This window comes from Trachypithecus francoisi, unplaced genomic scaffold (assembly GCF_009764315.1).
Source record: "Trachypithecus francoisi isolate TF-2019V2 unplaced genomic scaffold, Tfra_2.0 Lachesis_group0, whole genome shotgun sequence".
Taxonomy (NCBI): Eukaryota; Metazoa; Chordata; class Mammalia; order Primates; family Cercopithecidae; genus Trachypithecus; species Trachypithecus francoisi.
The window spans coordinates 15,418,812-15,444,659 of NW_022681453.1; the positions used below are offsets into that span (position 1 = coordinate 15,418,812).

Sequence of the window (25,848 nt, forward strand, 5' to 3'; positions counted from 1 at the left end):
TGAAACTTGAAGACAACAGATTCTTCTTAGCCCTCTGCATTTACTCCTCACTTCCCTCTTCTCAGATGCTACAGGTACTCCCCAGGAAATAATTATAAAACCAGTGATAAAGTCCAACTCCAGCTGTAAGCCCCCTTCTTATTAACTTCATGTTCCAAATGATTTATTCAATCAAATGAAAACAGACTGTTAAAGTGACAGTCCTCCAACTCCCACCCTTTCCATTACACCAAACTGATCCAGTTTGTGAGAATTCCTGCCATGAGGTCAGTTATACTTACTGGGGAGAAATTCCAAGGTGTCAGAAAGAGATAGCTTATGAACTGTGACTCATCTAAAACATCCCAAAATATACTACCCAGTTCAGTCACCCCACCACATTTGTTAGAACTGGCTATGACAACATTTTTTGCTCAGTGTATTTACAGGTGTTCCACCAAATCACATTAACAATTGAAAACAAATTTAGAAAACGTTGAATGAGGCTAGGCACAGTGGCTCCCAGCATTTGGGAGGCTGAGACGGGCGGATCACCTGCGGTCAGGAGTTTGGTATCAGCCTGGCCAACATGGTGAAATCCTGCCGCCACTAAAAATATAAAAATTAGCCAGGGGTGGCCGAGTGCAATGGCTCATGCCTGTAATTCCAGCACTTTGGGAGGCCAAGGCGGGCAGATCACGGGGTCAGGAGATCGAGACCATCCTGGCTAACACGGTGAAACTCCATCTCCACTAAAAATACAAAAAATTAGCCAGGTAGTCCCAGCTACTCGGGAGGCTGCGGCAGGAGAATTCCTTGAACCCAGGAGGCGGAGGTTGCAGTGAGCCAAGATCACGCCACTACACTCTAGCCTGGGCGACAGAGCAAGACTCCATCTCAAAAAAAAAAAAAAAAGAGAAAATGTTCAATGATAGTCCCCTTAAAATGGGTGTATCCATCCCCTCAATGCATCTCCTTCTTCAAGAGTAATAATCCTTCTTTTCCTTTTTTTTTATTTTTTAATCTTTTTGGGAGACAGTGTCTCACTTTGTTGCCCAGGCTAGTCTCGAGTTCCTGGGCTCAAGCGATCTTCCTGCCTCAGCCTCCCAAAACGTTAGGATTATAGGCATGAGTCCGGCCCTTCTGGGTCAACACTTTCGGAGGAGAAGGCGAGAGGATCACCTGAGCCCAGGAGTTTGGGACCAGCCTGGGCAACAGAGCAAGACTCCAGCTCTTAAAAAAAAAAAATTATAAAAACAAAATAATTTTTTCAGTAAGTTCTGACAACTGCTTTAAAATAAGTCAGTATTATACTTCACATTTTTGTAGCTGTATTAAGAAAAGCTCAATTTCACAATATTGTTGCTCAGGCTAGTCTCAAACTCTTGAGCTCAGAGGACCTACTCACCTAGGCCTCCCAAAGTGTTGGGATTACAGATAGGCATGAACCACTGAGATTTTTAAGAAAATAAATATATATGTATACAGTATTCTGTTTTATGTTTACACTATGTTTTCACAACACAAAACACTTCAGTTAGATTTTTCTTCTGAAACAGGGTCTCACTGTCGCCTAGGCTGGAGTGCAATGGCATGATTATAGCTCACCGCAGCCTTAATATCCTGGGCTCAAGGGATTCTCCCACCTCAGCCTCCCATGTAGCTGCGACCACAGGCATGCACCACCACACCAAGCTAATTGTTTTAAATTTTTTGTAGGCAGGGTGTCTCACCATGTTGTCCAGGCTGGTCTCAAACTCCCGGGCTCAAGGACTCCTCTAGCCTCAGCCACCCAAAATGCTAAGATTATAAGCATGAACCACTGCATCCAGCCTTTTTCTTTAGAAAAAAAAAAAGAGAGAAAGAGAAACTGATGGGATTTGGCTCTGTCACTCAGGCTCGAGTACAGCAGTACTACTATAACTCATGGCAGCCTCTAACTCCTGGGATCAAGTGATCGTCCTGGGTCAGCTCCCAAGTACTTGGGACTACAGGTACACAGCACCATGCACGACTAATTTTTAGTTTTTCTGATAAACAGGGTCTCACTATGTTGCTCAAGCTGGTCTCAAACTCCTTGCCTCATGTGACCCTCCTGCTTCAGTCTCCCAAGTACACTGGATTACAGACATGAGCCAGTGTGCCCAGCTAAATATGTACTGTTTACTGTACATTAGCCATACTTTAGCAAAGCTGGAGGACACATTATAGGGAGAGAGAGAAAGATGAAAAAAAGTAAAAATATGGGAAAAAATAAATAAATGAAACATCAATCAAATAAATAAGTACAATGCCAGTGAACTCAGGTATCTACCTGTGAATCCATATGATACGGAGTACAAGCCTGCATTGAAGTTGATCATACAGCTCTCCAGAGCCTTGCCCACCACCTGGTCCAGCATGCCCTCTGCCTGGAATACTAGTCCATGTCTCTAACATAGCAGCCCATATTTTGCAGCCTACTATGCTCTATCTAACTGGTCATGCTAGATCATGTAGGCTCACTGCCCTTGCACATGAATTATAAAGGCCAGAAGCTAGCTAACTAGATTTTTCAGAGACTTAACTCTTCTACAGTAATTTGTTTTATCCACACGTATATGCCTGAGCAGTTCAGTTAGACTATTTGTTCTCTTTTTTTTTTTTTTTTTTTGAGACGGAGTCTTGCTCTGTCGCCCAGTCTGGAGTGCAGTGGCTGGATCTCAGCTCACTGCAAGCTCCGCCTCCCGGGTTTTACGCCATTCTCCTGCCTCAGCCTCCGGAGTAGCTGGGACTACAGGCGCCCGCCACCTCGCCCGGCTAGGTTTTTTTTTGTATTTTTAGTAGAGACGGGGTTTCACCGTATTAGCCAGGATGGTCTCGATCTCCTGACCTCGTGATCCGCCCGTCTCGGCCTCCCAAAGTGCTGGGATTACAGGCTTGAGCCACCGGACTATTTGTTTTCTCCATGTTTGCAAATTATTTCCTACATGGCCCCCAAGTTACATGAATATCTATGAGTTCATTAGCACAAAATTCAAAAACAAGCAAAACTATACTATATTATTCAGGGATGCATGCTAACACAGTGATACCTATAAAGAAAAGCAAGGAGGCCGGATACGATGGCTCACGCCTGTAACTCCAGCACTTTGGGAGGCTGAGACAGGCGGATCACCTGAGGTCGGGAGTTCAAGACCAGCCGGAACAACATGGAGAAACTCCTTCTCTACTAAAAATGCAAAATTAGCTGGGCGTGGTGGCGTATGCCTGTAATCCCAGCTAGTCGGGAGGCTGAGGCAGGACAACCGCTTGAACCCCAGAGGCAGAGGTTGCAGTGAGCCAAGATCGCACCATTGCACTCCAACCTGAGCAACAAGAGAGAAATGCCATCTCAGGAAAAAAAAAAAGAAGCAAGGAAAAGATTATCTGTGGGGAAAAAGGGGAGTTTAAGGTTAGGGAAGGAATACATACGCTTGTTAGGGTTGTTAGCAATGTTAGCAATTTCTGACCTGGACTGTGGTTAAATGGATGTTCTCTTTATAATTATTTAAGTCAAAATGTATTTTACTTTCCATATATTTTGCAATAGGAAGTTGTTAAAAAAAAAAAAAAAAAAAACTAAACCATTATTCCACAAGTACATTTCCCATACTATTTTGCTTAAACAGGTGCTTATATTCTACTTTCATCAGACAGAATTCTAAGCTACAAACTCAAATGCTCACTTCAAATATATATACAACACTTATGGTCTCCTTCCCAGTCCCATGTTCCCAAAGATAGTCTCTCCATTCTGAAATTCATACAATGGCAGAGTGAAATCAGTTCAGGAATATAATACTCTACATTTTTCCTCCAGTTGCAAATTAAAAATTTTTTTTTTCTTTTTGAGATGGAATCTTGCTCTGTCGCCCAGGATGGAGTACAGCGGCGTGATCCTGGCTCGCAGTACAGCGGCGTGATCTTGGCTCACTGCAACCTTCGCCTCCTGGGGTCACGCAATTCTCCTGTCTCAGCCTCCCGAGTAGCTGGGATTACAGGCGCCTACCACCACGCCCGGGTAATTTTTGTATTTTTAGTAGAGACAGGGTTTCACCATGTTAACCAGGCTCGTCTCCAACTCCTGACCTCAGGTGATCCACCTACCTCAGCCTCCCAAAGTGCTGGGATTACAGGCGTGAGCCACCGCCCCTAGTCTAAATAATTTTTTTTTTTTTGAGACAGAGTCTCACTCTATTGCCCAGGCTGGAGCGCAGTGGTGCGATCTCGGCTCACTGCAAGCTCCGCCTCCCGGGTACACACCATTCTCCTGCCTCAGCCTCCCGAGTAGCCGGGACTACAGGCGCCCGCCACCACGCCCGGCTAATTTTTTTGCATTTTTAGTACAGATGGGGTTTCACCGTGTTAGCCAGGATGGTCTCGATCTCTTGACCTTGTGATCCACCCGCCTTAGCCTCCCACAGTGCTGGGATTACAGGCATGGTAAGCCACCTCGCTGGGCCAATGATTAATTTTTTAAGTGCAATGACAGGTATACAATTTTGGGAATAAGGTACACATTCTCAGGATCTCCTGGGGCTGTGTCACGTAAAAAAGAAAACAAAATCTTGGACATTTCCCAAACACAATTAAAATCCAGTTACTTGAGACTCTCACTTAACCTTCTACATTTCTTACTCTCAGAGCTTTCTTGTTTTTTTTAAACACAGATGCTTATAATCTATTTTAAAATGCAGAATTAAAAAAAATAGCTCTATGCCGGGCACTATGGCTCATGTCTGTAAACCCAGGACTTTGGGGGGCCAAGGCGGGAAGACAGCCTGAGCCCAGAAGTTCGAGAACAGTCTGGACAACAGGGCAAATCCCTGTCTCTACAAAAAAACCACAAAAATTAGCAGGGTGTAGTGGTGCATGCCTGTTGTCCCAATTACTCAGGAGGGTGAGGTGGGAGGATCTACCTGAGCCTGGAAAGTCGGGGTCGAAGATGCAGTGAGTTGAGATCATACCACTGCACTCCAGCCTGAGTGACAGGGTGAGAGAGACCCTGTCTCAAAAAGAGAAAAACAGTTCTCTTATTACAATTACGTTTATATTATGTAGACTAAAGCCTTGGAGGGCTTGTAGAAAAACTAGAAACTTTACTTGTAGTGAAGGTAAAATATATTTTTCTTTTTTGTTTAATACCCACATCTTATCAATTTTTTTTTTGTTTCAATTCATGTGTCTGCTAATGCAACACACCTTTAGCCTTAGCCTTATGAAGTGTTTGGTTCTTTCTAAATCTCTCAGCATTTGATAGAACAAGAGCCAGTTGTCTGACATCCAGCATGATTTGGGAAGTTACTATATAAAGTTCCACTGTAGCCGGGCATGGTGGCTCACTCCTATAATTCCAGCACTTCAGGAGGCCAAGGTGGGCGGATCATGAGGTCAGGAGTTCGAGACCATCCTGGCTAACACAGTGACATCCCGTCTCTACTAAAACAGAAAAACAAATTAGCCGGGCGTGGTGCCCCGCGGGCGCCTGTAGTCCCAGCTACTCGGGAGGCTGAGGCAGGAGAATGGCGTGAAACCGGGAGGCAGGGATGCAGTGATCAGAGATCGTGCCACTGCACTCCAGCCTGGGCGACAGAGCGAGACTCCGTCTCAAAAAAAAAAAAAAGTTCCACTCTGATTTTTTCTTTTTTTGAAATGGAGTTTCGCTCTTGTTGCCCAGGCTGGAGTGCAGTGGCACAATCTCAGCTCACCACAACGTCTGCCTCCCAGGTTCAAGTGATTCTCTTGCCTTGGCCTCCTGAATAACTGAGATTACAGGCAGGTACCACCATATCTGGCTAATTTTGTATTTTTGGTAGACATGGGGTTTCTCCATGTTGGTCAGGCTGGTCCTGAACTCCCAACCTCAGGTGATCTGCCCGCTTCAGCCTCCCAAAGTGCTAGGAATACAGGCCTGAGCCACCGCACCCAGTCTCTACTCTGATTTTTTTAAAAAATGGTTAGTCCAAATAGTGAACTCGGTTGGGCATGGTGGCTCACGCCTATAATCCCAGCACTTTGGGAGACTGAGGCGGGTGGATCACGAGGTCAGGAGTTCAAGACCAGCTTGGCCAACATGGAGAAAACCCGTCTATACTAAAAATACAAAAATTAGCTGGGCGTGGTGGCAGGCGCCTGTAATCCCAGCTCCTCAGGAGGCTGAGGCAGGAGAATAGTCTGAACCCGGGAGGCAGAGGTTGCAGTGACCGAGATTGCACCATTGCACTCCAGCCTGGACGACAACAACAACAACAAAATAGTGAACTCTTTTTTTTAAAAAAGAGTCTCAGCTCACTGCAACCTCTGTCTCCCAGGCTCAAGTCATCCTCCCACCTCAGCCTCCCAAGTAACTGGGGCTACAAGCGTGCATGCACCACCACACCCAAATAATTTTTCTTGTATTTCTTTGTAGAGACAGGGCCTATATTGCCCAGGCTAGTTTCAGACTCCTGGGCTCAAGAGTTTTGACCACCTCGGCCTCCCAAAGTGCTGAGATTACAGGTGTGAGACACGCCCAGGATGAACTCTTATACCATACTGATTACTCAGGGAAAAAAACTTCTTTTATTTTATTTTATTTTTTTTTTGAGACGGAGTCTCGCTCTGTCGCCCAGGCTGGAGTGCAGTGGCCAGATCTCAGCTCACTGCAAGCTCCGCCTCCCGGGTTTACGCCATTCTCTCGCCTCAGCCTCCTGAGTAGCTGGGACTACAGGCGCCCGCCATCTCGCCCGGCTAATTTTTTGTATATTTTAGTAGAGACGGGGTTTCACCGTGTTAGCCAGGATGGTCTCGATCTCCTGACCTCGTGATCCGCCCGTCTCGGCCTCCCAAAGTGCTGGGATTACAGGCTTGAGCCACCGCGCCCGGCCAAAAACTTCTTAAAGTATATAACTTATATGTCTCACTGAAACATTCTTTGCTTTGTTAATTATCTATCTCAACGAATTTTGTTTTATACCATTACGGATTGTATCAATTCCTTTCATCTGGGAAAATGCTGAACACCATTTTGAGAGGAAGGCAAGTACATCTGGTCCCAGTGGCACTAAACCAGGAATTGTTTTTAATTGCGGCTTATGCCTAAAAACGTTCTTCCCTAATATTTTAAAATCTGGAACTAAATAATGGTTTAGTTCCCAGGAGTCAAATAGCCCACACACAACGCTCTCTGAAAACACCATTTTTGAAAACATGCATACATTCCTAATTAGGAATCCCAATATAATTTCAATCATATTATGTAAAATACTTTATATAATAATCTGTAACTTTACTCTAAATTACATGTTACAATTAATAAAGTGCAATCAATATGTACTATATTACAGTGAATTAAGCTATCGAAAACCTCAATCAATAGCTAATTTGATAATTCTAGCCCAGTTCACAATGCAAGAGAACAGGAAATGAATACTTTAGCTGTAAAGGAACATGGAACTTTCAAATTTTTCACACACAAAATACGTAACACACATCCCACAGAAAATGATAATGATAAAGCAAATGGGTAAAATGTTAACAACTGTAGATTGAGTGAAGGGAAAAGAAAAGTTCTTCATACTAATCTTGCAAGTTTTTACTTTTAAGTATCTTTAAACTTTTGTTACAAAAAATATCAGGCAGCTAGCTGGGCGCAGTGGCTCACACCTGTGATCCAGCACTTTGGGAGGCCAAGGCAGGCAGATCACCTGAGGTCAGGAGTTCAAGACCAGCCTGGCCAACCTGGTGAAATCTTGTCTCTACTAAAAATACAAAAATGAGCCAGGTGTGGTGGCGGGCTCCTATAGTCCCAGCTACTGGGGAGACTGAGGCAGGAGAATCGCTTGAACCTAGGAGGTGGAGGTTGCAGCGAGCCAAGATTGCATCGCTATACTCCAGCCTGGATGATAGAGTGAGACTCCGTCTCAAAAAAAAAAAAAAAAAAAAACAGGCCAGGCACGGTGGCTCACGCCTGTAATACCAGCACTTTGGGAGGCAGAGGCGGTCGGATCACGAGGTCAGGAGTTCGAGACCAGCCTGGCCAAGATGGTGAAACTCTGTGTCTACTAAAAAATACAAAAATTAGCCAGGCGTGGTGGTGGCACCTATAATTCCAGCTACTCCGGAGGGTGAGGCAGGAGAACTGCTTGAACCCAGGAGGCAGAGGGTGCAGTGAGTTGATATCACACCACTGCACTCCAGCCTGGGCGACACAGCAAGACTCCGTCATAAATACACACACACACACACACACACACACACACACACATATAAATACCAAAATTGACTAAGCCACCTTCTACTTTCCCCTATGATGTGGTTTCCCATCACCTTCAAGATAAAATGCACACTTCTAGCACAGTAAACCAGTCCTTTTATGACTAACTCTGGCCCATCTCTCTGCTGACTGCCCTCTACCTACCCTTAGGTCTAAATGTGCTGAACTATGTGCAACTACCTTTAAGTATCACATTCTCTCAGACCGTAATGCTTTTTTTTTTTGAGACGGAGTCTCGCTCTGTCGCCCAGGCTGGAGTGCAGTGGCCGGATCTCAGCTCACTGCAAGCTCCGCCTCCCAGGTTTACACCATTCTCCTGCCTCAGCCTCCCGAGTAGCTGGGACTACAGGCGCCCGCCACCTCGCCCGGCTAGTTTTTTGTATTTTTTAGTAGAGACGGGGTTTCACCGCATTAGCCAGGATGGTCTTGATCTCCTGACCTCGTGATCCACCCGTCTCGGCCTCCCAAAGTGCTGGGATTACAGGCTTGAGCCACCGCACCCGGCCCGTAATGCTTTTATGTGTTGCTACCACTGCCTGAAAATCCCATCCTCCCCCACTTAGCTAAAGAACTCACACTCAACTTTCAAGACACAATTCAAATGTCCTTTTCCACAGAAACATTTCCTGACATCACGAAGTGAGTCAAAGTCGCCACTCACACGGCTCATTAGACTGTGAGTCCCCTGAGGACAAATAATATACAGTATTTGTTTGTATTCTTAGGACCCTGCACCTAATCAAATTCTTAACATTTGCTGAGCTCCAATCAGTGGAGAAAAAGGAGACCTTTTAAATGAACTTTTCTGGAATAACCAGATAACCATAAGGAAAAACATAAAAATGGATCTGCCATTTCCCACACCAACTAACCAGCGCAAATCCTAAATGGATCAGAGAGCTAAATGTAAAAATAAGGCTGGGGACTGGCACAGTGGCTCACGCCTGTAATCCCAGCACTTGGGGAGGCTGAGGTGGGCGGATCACAAGGTCAGGAGATTGAGGTCATCCTAGCTAACATGGTGAAACCCCATCTCTACTAAAAATTAAAAAAAAAAAAAAAAAAAAAAAATTAGCCGGGCATGGTAGTGGGCGCCTATAGTCCCAGCTACTCAGGAGGCTGAGGCAGGAGAACGGCATGAACCCGGTAGGCGGAGCTCGCAGTGAGCTGAGATCGTGCCACTGCGCTCCGGACTGGACGACAAAGCGAGACTCCGTCTCAAAAATAAATAAATAAATAATAAGGCTGGGCGTGCTGATTCATACCTGTAATCCCAGGACTTTGCGAAGCCAAAGCGGGAAGACCACCTGAGTCCAGGAGTTCAATAGCAGCCTGGGGCCGGGCGCAGTGGCTCACACCTATAATCCCACCACTTTGGGAGGCTGAGGTGTGTGGATCACCTGAGATCAGGAGTTCAACACCAGCCTCGTCAACATGGTGAAACCTTGTCTCTACTAAAAACACAAAAAAATTAGCCAGGTGTAGTGGTAGGTGCCTGAATTCCCAGCTACTTGGGAGGCTGAGGCACAAGAATCACTTGAACCTGGGAGGCAGAGGTTGTGGTGAGCTGAAATAGCACCATGCACTCCAGCCTAGGAGACAGAGCAAGACTTTGTCCCCAAAAAAAGACCAGCCTAGGGAACACAGAAAGACCCTGTCTCTATCTTTATAAATTTAAAAAAAAAAAAAAAAAGTGAAAAATGAAACCATACAAGTACTAAAAGAACACATAGCTGAATTCCTTTATAACCAAAGAATAATAAAAGCTTCCCAATTATAATTCAAAATGAGAAAAGTAACCACATCAATATATTTAACTAAATTTCTTTAACTTTTTGGATCATAAAAACATCATAAGCAAACACATTTACGGCAAGATCACTGAAACACTATTTTCTTTTTTTTTTTTTTGACACGGAACCTCGCTCTCTCACCCAGGCTGGAGCACAGTGGCGCGACCTCGGGCTCACTGCAAGCTCTGCCTCCCAGGTTCACGCCATTCTTCTGCCTCAGCCTCCTGAGTAGCTGGGACTACAGGCACCCGCCATCACGCCCAGCTAATTTTTTGTATTTTTAGTAGAGATGGGGTTTCACCGTGTTAGCCAGGATGGTCTCAATCTCCTGACCTCATGATCCGCCCGCCTCGGCCTCCCAAAGTGCTGGGATTACAGGCGTGAGCCACCGCACCCGGCCTATTTTTTTTTTATTTTTTATTTTTTTTTGAGATGGAGTCTTGCTCTGTCACCCAGGCTGGAGTACAGTGACGCAATCTCAGCTCACTGCAAGCTCTGCCTCCCAGGTTCACGTCATTCTCCTGCCTCAGCCTCCCCCAAGTAGCTGGGACTACAGGCACCCGCCACCATGCCCAGCTAATTTTTGTACTTTTAGTAGAGACAGGGTTTCACCTTGTTAGACAGGATGGCCTCGATCTCCTGACCTCGTGATCCGCCTGCCTCGGCCTCCCAAAGTGCTGGGATTACAGGCGTAAGCCACCGTGCCCAGACTACTATTTCTTATTCTCAATTATATTTGAAAGATCAGGCCGGGCGCGGTGGCTCAAGCCTGTAATCCCAGCACTTTGGGAGGCCGAGACGGGTGGATCACGAGGTCAGCAGATCGAGACCATCCTGGCTAACATGGTGAAACCCTGTCTCTACTAAAAATACAAAAAACTAGCCGGGCGACATGGCGGGCACCTGTAGTCCCAGCTACTCGGGAGGCGGAGGCAGGAGAATGGCGTGAACCCGGGAGGCAGAGCTTGCAGTGAGCTGAGATCTGGCCACTGCACTCCAGCCTGGGTGGCAGAGCGAAACTCCGTCTCAAAAAAAAAAAAAAAAGAAAGATCAGTAAGTTGTTAAACGATTTAGTGATCAAGAACAGTCCCCACAAAAAAGGTCTACTGATCGTAGATTCATACAGGTAGCTAACACCACGCTAGAAACAAAACCCGAAATGAATTCAAAGACAAAAATTATGAGAAAAGATACGACAATTCCTAAAAATCTAGTATTTGTACAATCAGAGTTCAAAAATATAAATGAAGGAGTATAAGATAGCAGAGGCTGGGCACAGTGGCTCACACCTGTAATCCCAGTGCTTTGGGAGGCCGAGGTAGGCAAATCACTTGAGTTCAAGACCAGCTGGGCCAACATAGTGAAACCCCATCTCTACTAAAAATACAAAAATTAGCCAGGTGTGGTAGGTGGTGCATGCCTGTAATCCCAGCTACTCAGGAGGCTGAGGCAGGAAAATCACTTGAACGCAGGAGGCAGAGGTTGCAGTGAGCCGAGATCACTCCATTGCACTCCAGCCTGGGTGACAGAACAAGACTCCATCTCAAAAAATAACATAAAATAACATAACATAAAATAAAAATAAAAATAAAGGCCAGATGTGGTGGTTTACACCTGTACTCCCAGTACTTTGGGAGGACAAGGTGGGTGGATCACTTGAGGTTGGGAGTTCAAGACCAGCCTGGCCAACATAGTGAAACCCTGTCTCTACTAAAAATAAAAAAATTAGCTGGGTGTGGTGGCGCGCACCTGTAATCCTAGCTACTCAGGAGTCTGAGGCACAAGAATCACTTAAACCCAGGATGCAGAGGTTCCAGTGAGCCGAAATGGCACCACTGCACTGCAGCCTGGGCAACAGAGCGAGACTCTGTCTCAAAAATAAAATAAAATAAAGATAGCAGAGAAGGGCTGGCGTGGTGGCTTGCGTCAGTAATCAAAGTGCTTTTTGAGGTCAATGCAGAAGGATCGCCTTCTGGCCAAAATTTTGAGACCAGCCTGGGCAACACAGCAAGATCTCGTCCCTACAGAAATTTAAAAGTCCCCCATACGTGCATGCTAGCACGTGCTACTAGTCCCAGCCTCTTGGGAAGCTGAGGTGGGAAGATGGTTAGAGCCTGGAGATCAAGGCTGCAGTGTGCTGTGATCAAACTAGCCTGGGCAACAGAACAAGACCCTGTCTGTAAAAACAAAAATAAAACACACAATTGCAAGGACACCAAAATTACATTCTCAAACAAGTTCAGAAGGTATCTCACCTACAAAATGTAAAAAATTCCACAAAACAGTATTCTAGGCACAAAACCTGCATCAGGAGAAAGCATGGAGAAGACTCTTACAGCGAGAGGATAGGGAACTGCAACATAGTAAAATATTGTTAGGTCTTCACAATGACTGCTGCAATATTTAATGCAAATGTCAAATGCCTCTTCAAAAAGCAGCTTCCTACAGTTAAAAAGTAGTAATATTCCATAACTAAAATTGTTCTCTTGGGTTTTTGTTTCTTTTTTTTTTTTAATTCTACACGCTAGCAGCAGCAAAGGAAAAAAGCCGAATGCTATACCTAAAAGTACAGCAACTGAGGATGCCCAAATAATAATAAGTTGATGTACTTACAGGGAGTTTGGTGAAGGCCGGGTTGGTGACATGCTTCCCAAAGGCATCTTCCTGGAACTGAAGAAGCTGCACCACCAGCCCAGCCAGTGTTTTATTGGTAGGAGCATCTGCATGAACATACTGCAAGATAAAGACAGGCATTCAAAAACAAGTACAATTTTTGCAGAGGAAAATGTTGGCTTACTTCCTAGTACCTACTAAGTACTTATGTTATGAGAAATTTATAGATGTCTGAGACATGCTCTGTGCTATAAAGGAGCTTACAAAAACAAATATGTGTGTGCATTTAAAAATGGTTAAGATGGTTAATTTTCTTTTTTTTTTCTTTTCTTTGAGACAGAGTTTCTTTCTTGTCACCCAGGCTGGAGTGCAGTGGTGCAATCTTGACTCACTGCAACCTCTGCCCCCGGGTTGAATCGATTCTCCTGCCTCAGTCTTCCAAGGAGGTGGGATTACAGACATGAGCCACTACACATAGCTACTTTTGTATTTTTAGTAGAGACGGGGTTTCACCACGTTGGACAGGCTAGCCTCGAACTCCTGACCTCAGGTGACCTGCCCGCCTCGACCTCACAAAGGTAAATCTCCTGTGTTTTTTACCAAAAGAATGAAAGTAAAATGTTATCCATATTAATGTAAAGAATGTCAAAAGCCCAAACCAGTAGTAGACACATCAGCTAGGAAGCTTCACAGCAAGGAAAAACAATGGGTAACACAACAAGAAAAGCATAAATTAGTGAGTTAAATGTAAAAGTTTTATTTGGCCGGGCGCGGTGGCTCAAGCCTGTAATCCCAGCACTTTGGGAGGCCGAGATGGGCAGATCACAAGGTCAGGAGATTGAGACCATCCTGGCTAACACGGTGAAACCCTGTCTCTAGTAAAAATACAAAAAACTAGCTGGGCAAGGTGGCGGGCACCTGTAATGCCAGCTGCTCAGGAGGCTGAGGCAGGAGAATGGCGTGAACCCGAGAGGCGGAGCTTGCAGTGAGCTGAGATCCAGCCACTGCACTCCAGCCTGGGCGACAGAGCGAGACTCTGTCTAAAAACAAACAAACAAAAAAAGTTTTATTTGGCAATTAAATGTTCAATATCACTTTGAGTAGCCAATACACTCAAAAAAAATTTTTTTTTCTTTTTTATTGAGATAGTCTTGCTCTTTCACCCAGGCTGGAGTGCAGCAGCACCATCTCAGCTCACTGCAACCTCCGCTTCCAGGGTTCAAGCGATTCTCCTACCTCAGCCTCCCTAGTAGCTGGGACTACAGGGGCACACCACCATGTCTGGCTGATTTTTTTTGTATTTTTAGTAGAGACGGGGTTTCACTATGATAGCCAGGCTGGCCTTGAACTTCTGACCTCATGATCCACCCGCCTCGGCCACCCAAAGCGCTAGGATTACAGGTATGAGCCACCACACCTGGCCTCAAAAAGTATTTTTAAATCTCCAATTCCGAGCAAGAAAAACATCTACACTTGCCTTTCAGTTGGACAAGAGAGAATTCTTTTTTTTTTTTTTGCTGGAGCAAACTTTTGAACTACCACCTGACATTTATGTAGTATGTCTCCATTACAATAAATATTTTTTAGATGAGTGGTGTATGGTCAAAATTACATCAGCTGCAAAGTCTACAATTACTATGCATAGGACAAAGGGCACACAATTTCTGCTACCATTGAAACTTACAGCATTATAAAAGGGCAATCATTTATTTATTTATTTTTCTGAGATGGGGTCATCTTCTATCACTCAGCCTGAAATGACGAAACCCCAGCTCCACTAAAAACAAAAAGAAAGGCCGGGCGCGGTGGCTCACGCCTGTAATCCCAGCACTTTGGGAGGCCGAGGTGGGCGGATCACAAGGTCAGGAGATCGAGACCACGGTGAAACCCCGTCTCTACTAAAAATACAAAAATTTAGCTGGACGCGGTTGCGGGCGCCTGCAGTCCCAGCTACTCGGGAGGCTGAGGCAGGAGAATGGCGGGAACCCGGGAGGCGGAGCTTGCAGTGAGCCGAGATCGCGCCACTGCACTCCAGTCTGGGCGACAGAGCGAGACTCCGTCTCAAAAAAAAAAAAAAAAAAATACAAAAATTAGCTGGGTGTGGTGACACACACCTGTCCCCAGCTACTCGGGAGGCTGAGGCAGGAGAATCACTTGAACCTGAGAGGTGGAGGTTGCAGTGAATCGAGATCACATCACTGCACTCCAGCCTGGGTGACAGAGCGAGACTCCGTCTCAAATAATTAATTTTAGGCCGGGCGCGGTGGCTCAAGCCTGTAATCCCAGCACTTTGGGAGGCCGAGACAGGCGGATCACGAGGTCAGGAGATCGAGACCATCCTGGCGAACACTGTGAAACCCCGTCTCTACTAAAAAATACAAAAAACTAGCCGGGCGAGGTGGCGGGCGTCTGTAGTCCCAGCTACTCGGGAGGCTGAGGCAGGAGAATGGCGTGAACCCGGGAGGCGGAGCTTGCAGTGAGCTGAGATCCGGCCACTGCACTCCAGCCCCGGCGACAGAGCAAGACTTCGTCTCAAAAAAAAAAAAAAATAATAATAATAATAATAATTAATTTTAAAAACTTTTTTCTTTTTTTTTTTTGAGATGGAGTCTCGCTCTGTCGCCCAGGCTGGAGTGCAGTGGTGCGATCTCCACTCAGTGCAAGCTCCGCCTTCTGGGTTCACACCATTCTCCTTCCTTAGTCTCCCAAGTAGCTGGGGACAGGTGTGTGTCACCACACCCAGCTAATTTTTGTATTTTTTTTTTTTTTAGTGGAGATGGGTAGTGTAGTCCCAAATAGCTGGGACTACAGGCGCTCACCACCACGCCTGGCTAATTTTTTGTATTTTCAGTATTTCACTAGAGATGGGGTTTCGCCGTGTTATCTAGGATGTTCTCAATCTCCTGACCTCGTTATCCACCCGCCTCAGCCTCCCAAAGCGCTGGGATTAGAGGTGTGAGCCACCATACCCAGCCAATTTTAAAAACTTTAAAAACTATATACTCCTTTCCCCTGCCTTATACTATATTGATAATTCGCAACAAAAACTAGCAAGCCTGGTTTTTGAAGGACCATATACTTTTTTTTTTCAAGACAGTGGTTTCTTGCTGTCTCCCAGGATGGACTACAGTGGTGTGATGACAGCCACTGCAGCCTCAATCTCCTGGGCTCAAGTGATCCTCCTCCTCAACCTCCCAAAGAGCTAGGACTACAGAGGCGTGCCAACACACCTGGCTAATTTTTTAATTTTCTGTAGAGAACAGTTTTCACCAACTTCTCCGGGCTAGTCTAGAACTCCTGGGTTCAAGTGATTCTCTCACTTTGTCCTCTCAAAAAGCGCTGGGAGGCCAGGCGCGGTGGCTCAAGCCTGTAATCCCAGCACTTTGGGAGGCCGAGACGGGCGGATCACGAGGTCAGGAGATCGAGACCATCCTGGCTAACATGGTGAAACCCCGTCTCTACTAAAAAATACAAAAAACTAGCCGGGCGACATGGCGGGCGCCTGTAGTCCCAGCTGCTTGGGAGGCTGAGGCAGGAGAATGGCGTAAACCCAGGAGGCGGAGCTTGCAGTGAGCTGAGACCCGGCCACTGCACTCCAGCCTGGGCGGCAGAGCGAGACTCCGTCTCAAAAAAAAAAAAAAAAAAAAAAAAAAAAAAAAAAAAAAGCGCTGGGAGGCCAAATGCTAGAGGCATAAAGTACTGCATCTGGCCCAAATACTTTCAAGTGAAAATTTCCAATCACTTTTTCTCCAATTTACTCAACATAGTAAAATTTTAATAGATAATATTCAAGGGCCGGGCATGGTGGCTCACGCCTGTAATCCCAGCACTTTGTGAGACCAAGGCGGGCAGATCACAAGGTCAGGAGATCGACACCATCCTGGCTAATGCAGTGAAACTCCGTCTCTACTAAAAATACAAAAAATTAGTCAGGTGTGGTGGCCGGCACCTGTAATCCCAGCTACTTGGGAGGCTGAGGCAGGAGAATCACTTGAACCCGGGAGGCAGAGGTTGTAGTGAGCCAAGATCACGCCACTGCACTCCAGCCTGGGTAGCAGAGTGAGATTCTAACTCAAAAAAAATAAATCAACAATATTCCATTTTGGGCCAGGCGTGGTGGCTCACACCTGTAATCCCAACACTTTGGGAGGCTGAGGCAGGAGGATCACCTGAGGTCAGGAGTTTGAGACCAGACTGGCCAACATGGTGAAACCCCATCTCTACTAAAAATACAAAAAACAGCCGAGTGTAGTGGCACACACCTGTAATCCCAGCTGTTAAGGAGGCTGAGGCAGGAGAATCATTTGAACCCAGGAGACAGAGGTTGCAGTGAGCTGAGATCACGCCACTGCACTCCAGCCTGGGCAACAAAGCAAGACTCCTCTTAAAAAAAAAAAAACAATAATAATATTCAATTTGGTAAAATTAGTGATACTCAACACAGTATTTTTTTTTAACTGTTATTTCAGGTTCAAGGATACATGTGCAGGTTATGTAGGTAATTGCATGTTTTGGGGATTTGGTGTTAAGGTTATTTTGTCACCCAGGTAATAAGCATAGTAACCAATAGGTAGTTTTTTGATCCTCTCTCTCCTGCCACCCTCTCTCTAAAGCCAGCCCTGGTGTCTTGGTGTCTTTCGTTTCCTTCTTTGTGTCCATATGTACTCAATTGTATCTTTTTTTTTTTTTTTTTTTTTTTCTGAGACGGAGTCTTGCTCTGCCACCCCAGGCTGGAGTGCAGTGGCCGGATCTCAGCTCACTGCAAGCTCCGCCTCCCGGGTTTACGCCATTCTCCTGCCTCAGCCTCCCGAGTAGCTGGGACTACAGGCGCCCGCCTCGTCGCCCGGCTAGTTTTTTGTATTTTTTAGTAGAGACGGGGTTTCACCGTATTAGCCAGGATGGTCTCGATCTCCTGACCTCGTGATCCGCCCGTCTCGGCCTCCCAAAGTGCTGGGATTACAGGCTTGAGCCACCGCGCCCGGCCTTTTTTTTTTTTTTTTTAAAGAGAGTCTCACTCCTAGTCACCGAGGATGGCATGCAGTGGCATGATCATGGCTCGCTGCAACCTCAACCTCCTAGGGCTCAGGGGATCCTCTCACCTTAGCCTCCCAGGTCGCTGGGACTACACACATGCACCACCATGCCTGGCTAATTTTGGGGGCTTTTTTTGGTAGCGACAGGGTTTCACCAGGTTGCCCAGGGTGGTCTCCAATTCCTGGACACAAGCAATCTGCCAGCCCTGGCCTCTCACCATGATTACAGGTGTGAGCCACCACGCCCAGCCTGATTTTTACTTAAGAATAAACTTTGGGCTGGGCATGGTGGCTCGACGCTTGTAATCCCAGCATTTGGGAGGCCGAGGTGGGCGGATCACAAGGTCAGGAGATCGAGACCATCCTGGCTAACATGGTGAAACTCCATCTCCACTAAAAATACAAAAAACTAGCCAGGCATGGTGGCAGGTGCCTGTAGTCCCAGCTACTCGGGAGGCTGAGGCAGGAGAATGGCGTCAACCCGGGAGGCGGAGCTTGCAGTGAGCCAAGCTTGCAGTGAGATTGAGCCACTGCACTCCAGCCTGGGCGACAGAGCGAGACTCCACCTTTAAAAAAAAATAAAATAAAAGAATAAGCTTCAAAGCTGGACACGGTGGCTCACGCCCATAATCCCAGCACTTTGGGAGGCAGAGGTGGGTGGATAATGAGATTAGGAGATCGAGACCAACCTAGCTAACACAGTGAAACCCCATCTCTACTAAAAATATAAAAAATTAGCCGGGTGTGGTGGCGGGCGCCTGTAGTCCCAGCTATTTGGGAGGCTGAGGGAGGAGAATCGCTTGAACCTGGGAGGCGGAGGTTGTAGTGAACTGAGATCGCGATCGTGCCACTGCCCTCCAGTCTGGGCGACAGAGCGAGACTCAGTCTCAAAAAAATAAATAAGTAAAAGAATAAACTTCGAGATAGACCTGCTATGTACCTACAAAAATTAAAAATTAAAACTTTGACCAGATGCAGTGACTCACGCCTACAATCCCAGCACTTTAGGAGGCCAAGGTGGACAGATCACTTGAGCTCAGGAATTCAAGACCAGCCTCACCAACATAGTGAAACCCCGTCTCTACTAAAAATACAAAAATTATCTGGGCATGGTGCTGCATGCCTATAATCCCAGCTGCTAGCGAGGTTGAGGCAGGAGAATGGCTTGAACCCGGGAGGCAGAGGTTGCAGTGAGCCGAAAGCGTGCCACTGCACTCAAGCCTGGGTGACGGAGCAAGACTCTGTCGAAAAAAAGAAAAAAAAAAATGCTTCAAGTATATCTTACAAAACTGACAAAATACATTGTACAAATCCACAAGATAACTTCATAATTTTTAATAAGCACAGGTTTCCTAAAGGAGTCATATAATGTACTGCATTTTTTTTGTATAAGGTAAAGCAACATAAAAAATAATGACTGGTCGTGCACAGTGGATCACACCCATAATCCCAGAACTTTCGGAGGCCGAGGGGGTTGGATCACTTGAGGTCAGGAGTTTGAGTTGAGCCTGGCCAACACAGCCAAACTCCATTTCTACTTAAAAAAATACAAAACCTAACCAGGCAGAGTGCCATACACCTGTAATTCCAGCTACTCAGTAGGCTGAGGCTGGAAAATTGCTTGAACCCAGGAGGCAGAGGTTGCAGCAAGCCAAGAGTGTGCCACTGTACTCCAGCCTGGGTGACAAAGTGAGACTCTGTCTCAAAAATAGTAACTACAATCTTTATTTTTCAGATAACTAACAATGCCAAACTCTATAGCTGAAAAAGACAACGTCTGTGAAAAAGGCTGTTCAGATGGAACCAAATCAACTTTTCAGGTAAATATACATATATATGTAAACATATATGTAAACATGTACGTGTGTGTGTGTGTGTATATATTTTTTTTTTTTGAAACCCAGTTTCGATCTTGTTGCCCAGGCTGAAGTGCAATGGCGCGGCTCACCACAACCTCTGCCTTCTGGGTTTAAGCAATTCTCCTGCCTCAGCCTCCCAAGTACCTGGGATTACAGGCATGCACCACCATGTCTGGCTAATTTTTGTGTTTTTAGTAGAGATGGGGTTTCTCTACGCTGGTCTCGAACTCCCAACCTCAGATGATCCACCCACCTTGGTCTCCCAAACTGCTGTGATTACAGGCGTGAGCCACCGCACCTGGCCTCAGGTAAATATTTATTTTTTTTGAGACAGAGTCTTGGTCTGTCGCCTAGGCTGGAGTACAGTGGCATAATCTCGGCTCACTGCAGCCTCTGCCCACCGGGTTCCAACGATTCTCCTGCCTCAGTCTCCTGGGCAGCTGGGATTACAGGCATGCGCCACCACGCCTGGCTAATTTTTGTATTTTTGGTAGAGACGGGGTTGCACCATGTTGGCCAGGCTGGTCTCAAACTCCCGACCTCAGGTGATCCGCCCACCTTGGCCTCCCAAAGTGCTGGGATTACAGGCATGAGCCACCATGCCTGGCCTATACCTTTAATAACTATAGTGAATATAGGCCGGGTGCAGTGGCTCACGCCTGTAATCCCTGTACTTTGGCAGGCCAATGTTAGAGGACTACTTGAGTCCAGAAATTTGAGACCAGTCTGGGCAACACGGTAAGACCCTGTCTCTATGTACGTATTTATTTTTTTTGACACACAGTCTTGGTCTGTCGCCTAGGCTGGAGTGCAGTGGCTCCATCTCAGCTCACTACAACCTCTGCCTCCCAGGTTCGAGTGATTCTCCTGCCTCAGTCTCCTGAGTAGCTGGGACTACAGTCGTGAGCCACCACACCCAGCCAATTTTCATATTTTTAGTAGAGAAGAAGTTTCACCACGTTGGCCAGGCTGGTCTCGAACTCCTGAACTCAGGTGATCCACCAGCCTCGGTCTCCCAAAGTGCTGGGATTACAGGCGTTGAGTCACAGTGCCTATTCTGAGTACAATTTTTAATAAACTATAAAATATTTAATTCTGATTAGATTTTTTTTCCCCAAATCATCCCGCCAAATTACCAAACATGAAAATGCATGTAGGCAAGGCACAGTGGCTCACGCCTGTAATCCCAGTACTTTGGGAGGCAGAGGCTGGCGAATCACCTGAGGTCAGGAGTTCAAGCCCAGCCTGACCAACATGGAGAAACACTAGCTCTATTAAAAATGAAAAAAATTAGCAGAGCGTGGTGGTGGGTGCCTGTAATCCCAGCTACTCAGGAGACTGGGGTAGGAGAATCACTTGAACATGGGAGGCCAAGATCGCACCACCGCACTCCAGCCTGGGCAAAAGAGCGAGACTCCATCTCAAGAAAAAAAAAAAACAAGAAAAAAAAAAAACCACTCACTCACTCCTAATTAATAAATTTTAATTTTGACGTCATAAACAATCTGTTGGGTTTTTTTTTTTTTTGAGACAAGGTCTTGCTCTGTTGCCCAGGCTGGAGAGCAATGGCGCCAACACAGTTCACGGCAGTCTCAACCTCCTAGGCTCAAATGATCCTCCAAGGACCCTTCCTCAGCCAAGTAGCTGGGACTACACATGCATGCCACCACAACTGGTGGTTTTTTTTGGTTTTGTCTTTTTTTTTGTTTGTTTGTTTGGTTTTTTTTTTTTTGAGACAGTGTCTCATCATGTTACCCAAGCTAGTCTCCAACTCCTGGGCTCAAATGAATGTCCCATCTGGAATTCCCAAGTGCTGGGATTACAGACCTGAGCCACTGCAGCGGGCCCAATTAATCTTTTGATCAAAAAAAGTCTATCATATTTTATTTAAGAAAAGAAAAATATATTAGTCTCAAAATATTTCAAATAAGAGTCAGTGTGGGCCAAGTGTGGTGGCTCACACCTGTAAGCCCCACACTTTGGGAGGCTGAGGCAGGCAGAGAGCCCAGGAGTTCGAGACCAGCCTGGGCAACATTGCAAAACCCTGCCTCTACTGATAATACAAAAAATTAATCAGGTGTGGTGGTTCTTGCCTGGAGTCCCAGCTACTCAGGAGGCTGAGGTGGGAAATCACCTAAGCATAGGAGGTTGAGGCTGCAGTGTGCTATGATCGCACCACTGCACTCCAGCCTGGGCAACAGAGCGAGACCCTGTTTCAAAAAAAAAGAAAAGTTCCTAAATGAAGTCTCAGGTATCTTTCATTTGAAAAAGAAGGTAAATAATATCTATCATTTAGGACAGTTGTGAGGATTTTAAGTGAGTTATACTTTAAGTACCTGGCACACGGTAAATGCTCAGTTGTTCACTGAACGCGTGAGCTGAATGCAAGAGTTTGAGGTTGCAGTGAGCTATGATTACACCACTGTACTGCAGCCTGGACAACAAGAAAGACCCTGTGTCAAAAAAATAAAGTAAAATAAAAATAAATAAAAAACGACACTAGCAAAATCATGTTCACTGAGACTGAAACTGTTGTCTGCTCTGAAAATGCAGTATTACATGCACTAGAAACGGTTAGTTAAAACCAATGTGTACACAAATAGAAATGCATTGTGTAGAAAAGCAGCAAAGAACCTTCTGATAATATTTTCACCACTTCGACACTAACACCCAGAGACTGAAAAGATTCTGGCTGTCAGACCTAGGGCATGTATGATTCTCAATCTCAGTAGACCGTAGAAATACACTCTGGCTTTACAAAGTCCTGAGAAGTCAAAGACAACTTTGTCTATAAAGTCTCAGGGATAGTGAATCAACATTAGCCTAGTGGTCTCAATACTAATGGGCAATTCTTCAAACTGCTTTGTAGCCACTTCCCTACCCACCCAAACAAATATCTGAAGGATTATCCACGCCTAAAGCTTCTCGTAGTTGGTCCCGAACTGATGCACACTGAACAGCATGGAGAGGTAGAAATTACTGAAATTTGCCTTTTTCTACTCTCTTCCTTGATATTCAAAGGAATTGTCTCTAGATTATTTTTCTTTGTTGAAGCTTCACTGAATTTAAGACCCAAAGCATTGGCTAAAAGGAATGTAATAAGAAAGAATTAACCAATATTTTCATAACATATTCAATTCCACTAGCCACTTCTGGAAGCTCTATTACCTACGTTTAAAAAGTGATCGGCCGGGCGCGGTGGCTCACGCCTGTAATCCCAGCACTTTGGGAGGCCGAGGCGGGCGGATCACGAGGTCAGGAGATCGAGACCATCCTGGTGAACACGGTGAAACCCGTCTCTACTAAAAATACAAAAAAATTAGCCAGGCGTGGTGGCGGGCACCTGTAATCCCAGCTTCTAAGGAGGCTGAGGCAGGAGAATGGCGTGAACCCGGGAGGCCGCGGAGCTTGCAGTTAGCGGAGATCGGGCCACTGCACTCCAGCCTGGGCGACAGAGCGAGACTCCGTCTCAAAAATAAAATAAAATAAAAAGTGACCAATTTATCACTGTGTAAGAAAGGGCAATATTACTAAAAATCTAGAGTCTAAATATAATTTCGGGGGGGGGGTCCAAGCACCTAAAAATATAATTACTGTCTCTCACTTCCTCAAACTTCAGATAAGAAATGTAATTTTTCCTAGCTGACCTTCAAAAATAAAAAAGAAAGAAAGAAATAGTCATTTCTGGGTTTTGTTTTTTGTTTGTTTTTGTTTTTTGAGACAGAGTCTTACTCTATTACCCAGGCTGGAGTGTAATGGTGCGGTCTCGGCTCACTGCAGCCTCTGCCTCCTAGGTTCAAGCTATTCTCCTGCCTCAGCCTCCCGAGTAGCTGGGATTACAGGCGTGTGCTGCCACACCCGACTAATTTTGTATTTTTTGGAAAGACGGGCCTTCACCATGTTGGTCAAGCTGGTCTCGAACTCCTCACCTCAGGTGATCCACCCGCCTCGGCCTCCCAAACCGCGCCTGGCCAGAAATGGTCATTTCCGAATGTACCACGTGTAATGCCAAAGGAACCCAAGATCCCTGCCCATGCCTAATAATTGCCAAACACTGACAGGCTTCACTGAGCTGTAGAGGCCAAATAAATAGATTGCTAGTTTATCTTTTCATTCATTCAACAAATATTTACTAAGCAGCTACTAAGGGTAAGGCACTAAGTATCAGCCACGTTCCCGGATACACTGCAGTGAACAAAGCCCTTTCTTCAGTGCTATGATCCTCAATAGGAGAAAGTACAGAATTAAACAGGGTGATAGGAAAACTTCAGAGGCTGGGGAGCCTTTTTGGCTAGCTGCTTCATTACACCCTTTAAGGGAGTTCTCCGGAACATTTACACAAAGGGGAAGTTGAAAAAAAAAAAAATTTGTTATAAACAAGGGATTAAGTCAAAACTTTGAAAACTACTGACTCGGCGGAACTTCCATTCCAAAGGTAGGATAAATAAGTAAATGAATAATTTCAAAATGTGGCAAACACTACGAAAAAAATAAAGGTGACATAAGAAAAGTGCTCTAATAAAAACTGGGTTCTCGGAAGGCCTCCCTAAAGAACACTTTACCTACAAGTGAACATTAACTCACGCCACACACAACCAGAAGCACAATGAGGTAGAAACCGTCGTTAATAGTTCTCATCCATCCTAGAATTCATATTACCTGTTAGTAATTAACGAATACAATCATCCCAGTCGTTTAGCAAATCAACAACAGGTAGCAAACCCCCTCGAGACTTTGAATACGCTCTAAACAAAACTTGAAGCTGCTTTTACTACGCTTGCTCGGTCTTTAGGGATCATTGTTCATACACCTAAGGCAGCTGACAAAAGAGAGTCACACTCGCCTAGTGGCTGAGCTCGCCCTGCTCTGGCACACGAGACTGAGCAGGGACTTTCGCCAGGGGTGCGTGGGCTCAGAAGAACGAGCGCCTGACCCGTCAGGCCACCGGCGCGCGGGCTCCCAGATCGGACGGCGGGGGCGTGGCGGGCCCGGCGCCTGCCTTTGTTGTCCCTCGTGGCGTGCGGGGGGGAGGGGAGGCCCGAGGCCCGCGAGGCCAGCTGCCGCCTCTGGCCCCAGTCGCGTGGTCTCCCGGCCCCCATGGGCGCGCGAACCCACCTTCTTGTAGTGCTTGCCCAGCCAGACCCGCACCGAATCCAGCTGGGACACCGTCTCCGGGCTCTCCCAAAACTTGGTGGCCGGACCCCCATCCTTCCGCCGATAAACGGCTAGACCTGCGGCTGCCGCCGCGGCCCCCGAGCCCGTGGCGCCTACTGCTGCCCCAGGCCCGCTGCCGCCCGCCGCTGCGGCCATCGTTGCAGCCCGTCGTCCCCACAGCCTGGCCCACCCCGGCCCTCGCGGTGTTTCCCGTTCGTTCCCGCGCGCGCCCGCGCGCGCGTAGCCGCCACTGCCGCTTCCCGGCCCCGCCCAGCCAACCCCCTTCCGGTGCGGACGCCCGGCCCCGCCCCTCTCGGGACTGGCGTCGCATCCGACGCGAGCCCGCGCATACGCATGCGCAGCACTCGTGCGGGCGTACCTTGCACTCCACGTCCAGCCGCCTCTTCCGCCATCCTCTGTAGGCTCCGTTCTCCCCTAGTGAGTGCCGGTATTTGAGCCTTGCTCTTCCCTCGCTACCGACGTCGAATCGTTATGCGGTCAACAACCGCAGGTGGGTTCTGTGTCATAGCCTTCCTCCGCTGAAGGGAAAAGGTCTGGTGCGAGAAGTGCCCAGGGGAAAGCGTGTCTAGGGTATTGAGTGCCCCGGGCCAGGCTCTCCCTCAGACCCTCCACCCCCAGCGGCATTTGTGAACAGCCATCTGGGACGCCCACACCTAGGCTTTTCGGCTTCACAGACCTTCCACTCCCTCAGGGGTCCAGCCACAGCGGCTCATTCCTGCCCCACGGGCCCTTGCATCGGCTGTTTCGGAGACCTCAGCAGGTCTTCCCTTCTGATTTTCACTTACGAGACGCGTTCAGATTCACTGGTTCAAAGGACTTCAGCAAGCCATTGTCAGATCTTACAATCTCGAACTGTTGACATCCATACACTTTATGCGTAGCGCTTACCATGACCCGGTGTTTTTAGTTTTTCATTTACCTTCCACATAAATTACATGAGAACCTAATCTTAACTTGTTCACAGGTGTATCCTGAACACCTGAGACAATGAATAGATGTACAGTAAATACTTGATGAATTAATGAATGGCCCATATAGAAGCCGAACATTTTTAAATTATTAACAAGGTATGATTGGCCGGGCGCGGAGCACTTTTGGAGGCTGAGGCGAAACAATCGACT

The 25,848-nt window shown here is 46.5% G+C and overlaps 1 protein-coding gene across 2 annotated transcripts in view; it reads right to left on the bottom strand.

Annotated features, from left to right (window-relative positions):
• SMARCC1 (SWI/SNF related, matrix associated, actin dependent regulator of chromatin subfamily c member 1) overlaps positions 1-24,975 on the bottom strand; it is a 195,094-nt gene extending 170,119 nt beyond the window's left edge. For both annotated transcript variants that reach the window (XM_033205621.1, XM_033205632.1), the window contains exons 1-2: positions 24,668-24,975; positions 12,661-12,780 (exon numbers count right to left, since the gene is read on the bottom strand). In XM_033205621.1, coding sequence (XP_033061512.1) covers positions 12,661-12,780; positions 24,668-24,862 — 315 coding nt within the window. In that variant the 5' untranslated portion in view covers positions 24,863-24,975. The remainder of the gene's footprint in view (positions 1-12,660; positions 12,781-24,667) is intronic.
• Positions 24,976-25,848: the final 873 nt, after the last annotated feature.